At 41.6% G+C, this 8,877-nt stretch overlaps 1 protein-coding gene across 1 annotated transcript; it reads right to left on the minus strand.

Moving 5' to 3' along the window:
- Positions 1-2,594: 2,594 nt before the first annotated feature.
- D7B24_004660 (uncharacterized protein) lies at positions 2,595-3,399 on the minus strand (the record flags this gene model as incomplete). The annotated part of the gene is made up of 2 exons (XM_028638827.1): positions 2,595-3,027; positions 3,116-3,399. The coding sequence occupies 2 exons, from the start codon at positions 3,397-3,399 to the stop codon at positions 2,595-2,597; spliced, it is 717 nt and encodes a 238-aa protein (XP_028490170.1).
- Positions 3,400-8,877: the final 5,478 nt, after the last annotated feature.

Genomic DNA, 8,877 nt, shown 5'->3' on the forward strand with positions numbered 1-8,877 from the left:
ATATTTTCTATAATCTTAAATTATATATTTATTATAATTAAATCTTTATATAAAGTTTTCTTATAATTATATAAATAAAAGAAATATATTTTAAGCTTTAATTATTATTTAATAAATAATATTACTTAATTAATCTTAATAAATAGTATATTACGCTTTTCGAGGAGAGTATTTACTATTATAATTATACCCTTTAGCTTAAAAGGATCTACTCGGGAATCTATATTAAGTATATATTTAACGATTACTTACTATTCGCTTTCTTCTAATTTCGCTTAATTTAGAGGGCTATTATATTATAAAAGTATATTAGTATTTTAGTATTAGAGAATTATATATAATATATTAAAGATCGAAGTAATATACTTTATAAAAAGAGATACGTTTTATTTTATTACTTTAAATATAAGGATAAGCTAGCTTTCTTTAGAAAGTATTTCTATATTTATTAATAGAATAATTACGTTATTAATTAAAAAAGTTAAAAAAGTCGAAGTAGGTAGCCTACTTAATTATATAGCCTATTTAACTATAATATATATTATACTAAGTATATATTAATATAATATATATTATAGTTAAATAGGCTATATAGTCGAATAGGCTACTTACTTTAACTTTTTTAACCTTTTTAATTAATAATATAATAATAAGATATTAGATTATATTAAAGTTTATTTATTATTATTATTTAATTCTAATATAATTAATTAATAAGTTCTTATATTATAATTAGTCTTTCCGTAAATACTATAGCTCCGTTTCTTTAATATAGCGTAAATCGCTATACTTAGGTTATAATACGTTTCTTCTATTATCTACGTATTTACCTCTCTCTAAGAGTTCTAATCTTACTTATTAGCTTATAATATACTCCCTCTAAGTCTAAGTTATACTTTTTTTATTCTATAATACTAACTTAATACTATATTCTTATTATAAAGATATTTAACCTTTTAGCTTATAAGGGTATAATAATATATAATTATTTACGCCCTTTTTATAAATTAATCGATAATATTAAGAATTAATATTAGAGAGCTTCCTTAATAATAGGAGATTCGACTTTTAATAAATTTAGATTATAAATTAGCTTCTTAAGTAATTCTAAGTATTTAATTTATCTAAAGTTATATTAAGCTATAAAATAATAATAGAAGTATTAGTATTAATAAGTAAATATCTAATTTCGATAGAACCGATTTAGGATTAAAAGGTATAAATCTTAACCCTCGAAAACCTCTTTATATATTTTTTTTTATTATTAAAGCCCGATATATAACTAAAAACGTAAATAGAAAGTCTTCTTTATTAATATATAATATATTAGCCTTTATCTTTTCCTTAATTTACTAACTATATATTTTCTTTAATAATTTAAAATAATTAATATTAAGAGTTTAAAGTAAATATAATAAATAAAGAGGTATATAAAATATAAAGATATAATTCTTTAATATATATTATTTAAAAAGCTTAAAGACGTAATTTTTATAGCTATTTAGGATAAGAAGATAATATAGTAATAAAGTAATACTTTTAATATATTTATTAAAATTTCTAAGCTATTTTAGATTAATTTTATTTATTATTTAGCTATTTAAAGAAGTTATAAGCCTTTAATTATAAAGAATTATATAATCTTTATATTAAATTAAAAGGTAATATTTATTAGAAAAGACGATAAATAGTAAAATATAGAAGCTAATTATATTAATACTTTAAATAATAATAACCTATTCCCGATTATTTAATTATTTCTTTTTTATATTAATATACTTTTTAGAGTTTATAATAATTATTCTATTATTAATAACTCCTATTTAAAACTTAATTTTATTAAAATTATAGATATTAAAGTTAGTAATATTATATTTCGTAATTATATTTTTTATAATTTTAAACTATATATTTATTATAATTAGATTTTTATATAAAGCCTTTTTATAATTATATAAATAAAAGAAATATATTTTAAATTTTAATTATTATTTAATAAATAATATTATTTAATTAATCTTAATAGATAATATATTACGCTTTTTAAGGAGAGTATTCGCTATTATAGCTATATCCTTTAGCCTAGGAGGATCTACTCGGGAATCTATATCGAGTACGTACTTAACGATTACCTATTTTTCGCTTTCTTTTAATTTCGCTTAATTCGGAGGGCTATTATATTATAATAGTATATTAATATTTTAGTACTAAAGAGTTATATATAATATATTAAAGATCGAAGTAGTACGTTTAGTAGAAAGAGATACGTTTTATTTCATTATTTTAAGTATAAGGATAAGCTAGCTTTCTTTAGAAAGTATTTCTATATTTATTAGTAGAATAATCGTATTATTAATTAAAAAGGTCGAAAAAGTCGAGGTAAGTAGCCTACTCGACTATATAGCCTACTCGACTATAATATATATTATATCTATTAATTCTATTATAGAGACTTATTTTTTTTTAAAAAAGAAAGTCGAGTATAGTATATATTTATATTATTACTATAGAGTTATATAATTTATATAAAATTATATTAACTACCCCCCCCCCCCTCCGAGGTTTATCCGGATTAGGGGGGTTGAACTTTAGTCTTATACCTCTAAGCTGCGACCAGCCTCCTCCCTAGGCTCCCAGTTCGGCTTTGTAGATAGGCCGTCATCGACAGAAATATATATATCTAGAAGGTCCCAGAGGCGGAGGCGGTACTGGCGCTCCCCTTCGATTAGAGCGAAGACGTCGACTACCTTGACCCAGTGCATAACGGCAGCCTTCATTTTCTGGTCCGTCGTCTCCGGCTCTCCCGGCTCTCCTGGCAGGATAGCGGAGGAGAGGTTGTCGATGATCTCCTTGTCCATGAAGATGAAGCATTGGTTCCGCACAGGAACATGTTCGTCCCAGTCGGGATGAGCCATAATATAGGACCGGGCGAGGTCGGGAAAGGCGCCGTCGAGTATGTTGCCTAGGCTATCGTCCTGAAAGATACGATGATGGTAGTAATGCATGATGAGGTCGTTAGGCTCGCGACTAATGACGGGGGGGTCATCTACGACAGGGCCGTAGACCGCGTCGGCGGATCCTTGCCGATATGATTTTATCAATGTGTTGTTGGTACTCGCAGCTGACGCGGAGGGCGGCGAGCTGGCCAAGGGCACGCATAGCGCGGGCGAAGCGGGCGTCGTCTTCGTAGGAGACTCTGACGACATCCCAGCCCCAGCACGAGAAGTGCTCCGACTTACCGCAGTGGCTGCGGAGCTTTCGGAACCAGGTCCAGGCGGTGCGGCCGTACTCGGGGGAGGTGCCTCGGTCGAACCGGGGCGGGGTGAGCAAATGCCCAGGCACGGGCGGGAGGTCCGCAGGCACGGGCGACCCGTCCATAGTAAGCCACAGATCCGTCATAGTGGATGTGGGCGGCGAGCTGAGAGTTGTGAATAGAACTAGGAGTTTGCAGGATCCAGTCCTAGGAGGGACGTTCGAGGACCTAGGGCAGGGATTGGTTACGTTCTTATATCCAATTGAGGTAATTAAAGAGAGAGCATCATCGGCCTAAGGCATTATTTAATGCCTTATCCTCCTTCAGCGGCCTGGACGCCTGGAGCAGGCTCTTTCTCCACTGCTTCAGGCCGGGCGCCGGGGCGTTCTCTCTTGGCACTACTAGTGGTTCCCGGCATAAAGCGGACGCTTTTAAACCACAGGGATAGGAATGGAAAGAAAGTCAAGGATGGTCGCTGTCGTGAGGCAAGGATCACCAGCCGGGGGTGCTGCTACAACTACCTGAATTGCCTTGACTGCCGGCCTGCTCCACGACTAATTCTAAATGGCCTGTCCCACTAATGAAAGGCACTTCACATCGTCATGGATGACAAGGACGAAGCTCTCATTGCGTTCAACACCTTTAAAGATCTCTAAATACTATTCTATATTGCCACCAGGCCACATCAGTCTGCCTTGCCGTATTAGATCTGTAGTGAATCTCGCACGCAACAACATAATGGCTCAATTAGTCGTCGATCTATCCCACGCTCATCGGCATATGCTGCCTCAACAGCCCTCGCCACATATCTGCCCCATTGACCACGGGACCGTACGGCTTGTCACTGAGATACCGTATATCCAATAAGATTCCGTTGATTGAGGCGAAATTGAAGGCCATCAGCTGCCACTCCTTCACCATAACGAGTGACGTGAGAGGCGGCAGCCCATCTTCTCTTCGACTTTACCAGCAGCCGCCCGCCGAATCACGGAAAGCAGTCGGTACCTGAATGGCATCCTCGAGGCGCAGCATAATCTTACGGAGCGACACCGTCAGTGTGCCGCGAGGTATAGGCCTTGGTCGCCGCCAAAATCTAGTCGGCGAGCACTTTGTCGATGGCCATGCCTTGTCTGGGGTCGTGGAAGCCTAGATCATCCTCTAAAGTCTGCAAGCTCATGGCGTTGATGTCTTCATGGCCTTGGAACTGAAGTACTTTAAGGAGCTTGATGTCTACTACCCACTTGTCGGCGCAATACTGGAAAGCTTAGTCAGACCTTATATTCTGGACGATTCTCATGCCCTCAGCTAGACGATTCGACAAATTCAAAATTGTAGTCTTTTCATGATCTGTATTATCTGGTCCAAACTGCACTTTCGGTCTCACCATCTTGGCGCAGCTAGAAGTCTTACCCCAATGCCCTGACTAGTACTTGATGGCTTTCCAATTAATTCGTCATGATGGCAGTCGACGTCGGTATGGGTTGTTTCGAAGAGTTCCAAAGGGAAACACATGAAGGACTAGTGCCGCGACACATGGGTATAGCTCGCAGTATGCCAGCGTCTAGCGGGCAATCAGTGGAAGAATCTCAAAATTATAATACGGGGACTCCAGCATATTTCATACCAACACACCCACGGCTCTCTCTAGAGAAGGTATGGAGGTGCATGTCCAGCTTTCTGTTTACCGTCTCATGGGCGCATAACCATATTTCTATCGTGGATGCTCCGGCGTTTGTGAGATAGACTCGTCCGTGTGCATTGACAATGATGGCACACTCATGGAGCACCCTCGCGGGATGGTGAGACTGTCTTAATGATGACAGGACGTATATTCGGAACTAGGGACCCGAGTGTAAATGATATCTTCATCCGCTGAAATTCGAGGCGACCAGGCTGACACCGTTGGAAGAGTTATGAGCCACTCGAGGGTGACCGCTGTGAAAAAAAGCAACTTTCTCAAGCTCAATTCATCCAGGTGATTCCAATTACCTTTAGCTGTGCAGGAAGATTCTCCATAGAGCCGTTTGTGAATCACCAGTCTGGACAGAATATGGAATGGGAAGATGGATGACGTACAGTTGATCCAGTGCCGCCAGGCATGATAGAGAGCGCCTCGCTAGTAAGGCGTTTATGTGACTTTGTAATTTCCGGCAGATCAGAATTTATTCAATTCGTCATGATAGTGAATTACCATGTAATTGCTTGAGGCCGAGAACAACCGGATTGCCTGCTCTACCTTCTGTGATATGATTGTCTGACTCGATCAGTGCATACCCTAATTACATTCATCGGGCATGCGAGCCCCTTCGGAAACCATGCCATCTACCCAATGAAATATGTGTATGGGGAGCCACTCGAAGATGATCGACAAGGAAAATGACGAAACGCATGAACGTGGCGAACTGCGCTAAGTTCATCAAGTCCATCAACTCTCTCCTCAACAGGATTGAAGCACCCGGCGGTCTGCTGCACGTCACAGGCCAGGATTGTCAGGGCCGTTGCGTCAATGCTATGGATTAAAGTAACCCCATATAGTGTTGTCAGTGGTCGTTCGCGAGCTTCGGCATGGCGCAAGTCTGCTAACGCTAGGGTCATGCTGGACTATACTGTACTTTAAAGACGACGGCCTACCTGTTCGACCTCAGAGAGACTGGCGTTGAACTCGCCGCCAAGTTCGAGACTGGGCAGAGGAACTCAAAAAGAATACATGAGGTACTTCTGAGGCGAAGGCAAGGAAGCTTCTACGGATGCCCCCTTCCATTGCACAATGTACTCCCAAGATAGTGACAGCATGGCCTTCGCCTTCGGCGCTATCGTTCCTGGCAGTGCCCAGGCCGAGAAAGTCTCCAACGCCCTCCAGCAGAGCTGGATATTAAACCTACCCGCGTCCCACGAGTAATCTTGCAACATCTCCCCCTTCATCACTAGTATCGAAGTCGAGGCACAGTTCCGCGCCGACGGGGCAAACCGTGCTCTTGAATTGAGCAAGACCTGTCGGAGCTTGTACCTCAGAAGTCCGAACGGCACGCAATAGATCGTTACCGAGGATTATATCTTTGATGGGTCATTCGGTTATAGAGATATCAGAGGATATCGAAATGATCACTCTTGCATTTCCCATGCGTACGGTTGGAGCGCTTGTGTCAGAGCGTTGTTTAGAGCAGAGTGAAGGGGTCTTCCACAGGGTCCGCAGGTAGTTAGAATATAGGTATGGGATAGGGATACATCTGAATTCTGGCCCTCCGCAGCTTGGAGGGGCCCTCCGCAGCCTATATATACGTTCTTTTGAGACCCTTACCCCCTGACCAGCCCCCTAGCTTGGCAGGCCCTTGCTGGCTCCGCAGGGGTCCTGACAGCTTGCCTCACCAGTGCTCTGACGGATTATATTGTCTGCCTTCAAGTGACGAAGCTCCTGGAGTGTTTAAACTCTACCCACGGACATATTGATGCTGCGGGCTTGCCATAATCTCAGCAGCTTCCTAGGCATTGGCCTCACCGGCTCCAAGAACACGCTGCTCGACTTTGAGCTGCTGCCTGAACAGAGCCACATCAATGGTGAACCTGACATGATGAAGTACAAAGTTCCACGCATCACCTTGAGGACCCTTGCATTGAGGTGAGGGTCGGTCACTTAATCTTGCTTGTGCACGCATTTAACACAAAACCCACATCTCTCTAAATGACCTGTTCATCGTACAGATTTATTAATGTTTACTGATGTGTAAAGATTATGGGATTTTAGTTTTAGCAACCAAGACTTCGTGACATTGGTCTTGTCTTACTAGCATTTCTATTACCATCTTGAAAGAATTGCCTGTAGTTGAAACGAGCAGCGTCGAAATAAAATGTACGTTTCACTCATTCACATTCCCTGGATAGATAGCAAACAGAGACTGACTTGCGCCGGACCTATCACAACGTACCGGTCTAGCCGGAACTCTTAATCACATCCATCCATAAATCACCTTCACAAACCTCCGCCAGTAATTTGTCGACACCATGCGCCCTCTGTGAACACTCTTCTTGCTACCGCCTTCGTCATGATAGGCTTCCAGGCCCAGACTAATTGCACTATGTTGTCACCTGGAATATATTACCACATCGGCGGTAGATGCAGCGGCGCCGTTCATAGTCTTGAGCGGCAGCACACCAGGGAATGTCACTCTTTGCTGTGGAAATAGATACCAGTGCTAGGACGTCTGTGGGTTTCTCGTATCACCCCAGTCACTTGGTTGTTCTCTAGTGCATATTCGTGTATTTTTCGACACAAAGCTAACTTCTGCCCATTTGCTCTCGATATGGATTATCGTCAGCCTTGTCACTTGACGAAGGAAGCTTGTGTTAGGTTGCGCTGTTTGGCCTAACTGTTCTGAGCCACAGGCTTAAGAGGTTTGTTCCTAAAATCAAAAAAGAAGAGAGGTCATCTCTTTTGCTCCGAAGCTTCCATAGTTAAGAGTCGCTCAAAAGAAAAACAGGGCAATCCATCGTGGGTGCCTTCGAGACGTATGTTATGATCCTTTAGGCTGAATCCTCCCCGGCTCACGTCCCGTTGTCGCCTTTTGCGACCCCGGAAGGAATTTCTTCGGCCAATGAATGAACGGCATTACGATGCAGAATTACTGGGATACTGACACTAAGACCCGAATGCTTCAAATATGCATGCTATGAGAGGAACTTCTGCTGGCTTGCAGCCTCACATTTGCGGCGCAGACGCGAGGCGCCTAAGACAAGATTTGCTGCGCCTCAGCCGCGCTTACTGGCCGGCAAGAACATCCGACGCGTTCTTCCTCGCCTGGATCAAATTTGTGTCTTCGATGGGGGCATAAAGCCGTTGAGGAACGCCGGCTCTCTCAATCAGGTCCTCGACACTCTCGGTACTAATTTCCTCAAATATCCCCTTCCATTGAAAATGGCCATTGTTTCTTTGGCTCTCCTAATTATTTGGACCCTTAGTTGGGGTGAAGGTGTTGCTGCTAAGCCTTCGCCTAAGCCTCCCGTCTGGAGGCCTCTACCGGGAGGTTTGACCATTTTGGCCCACAATGACCTTACAAGTGCGTACTAAAAGTCAAAAATTATAGTTATTATTGAATTGACAATATGCAGACCAACCTAACCTTGGCTCTGGAGCAATCTTGATTGATCATCCGAAGAGCTTTGATGCCGCTGTGCAAGCATGCAGACAGCTCAGCGAAGGGCTTTGGGTTCAAGACAGTCACGCGTTTGCTTCTGGTCTTGATGACTCTCTCGCATACCAGGTGCACATCGGAAATCACGCTCCCGATGCCAAGTTCTGGATCGCCAAGAAAAAAGGAAGCTGCAAGTGTCAGGCACTCAGCTTGAACGGGTCAGTTCGTGAGGTGCATTGTTCAGAGCGCCTCTCCGTCCTCTGCACCCAGAGTGCTCCTGTCTCCAGCGAAAAGGTAAACGATACATCTCTCCCCTTCCAAGTTACGCAAAAGGTTGGAGACGCGTATTTCACCGGGTACCGAGACTTTTTCGCTTGGAAGTTCCGCGGTGTTCGATTTGCACCCACCCCTCAGCGTTACGAGTACTCAACCCCACTACGAGGTGCCACCGGCCATTTCGACGCTCTCGACGCAGGACCAGACTGTCTGCAACGCGGG

Source organism: Verticillium nonalfalfae, assembly GCF_003724135.2.
Source record: "Verticillium nonalfalfae strain VnAa140/NRRL 66861 chromosome Unknown scaffold_268, whole genome shotgun sequence".
NCBI classification, from domain to species: Eukaryota; Fungi; Ascomycota; class Sordariomycetes; order Glomerellales; family Plectosphaerellaceae; genus Verticillium; species Verticillium nonalfalfae.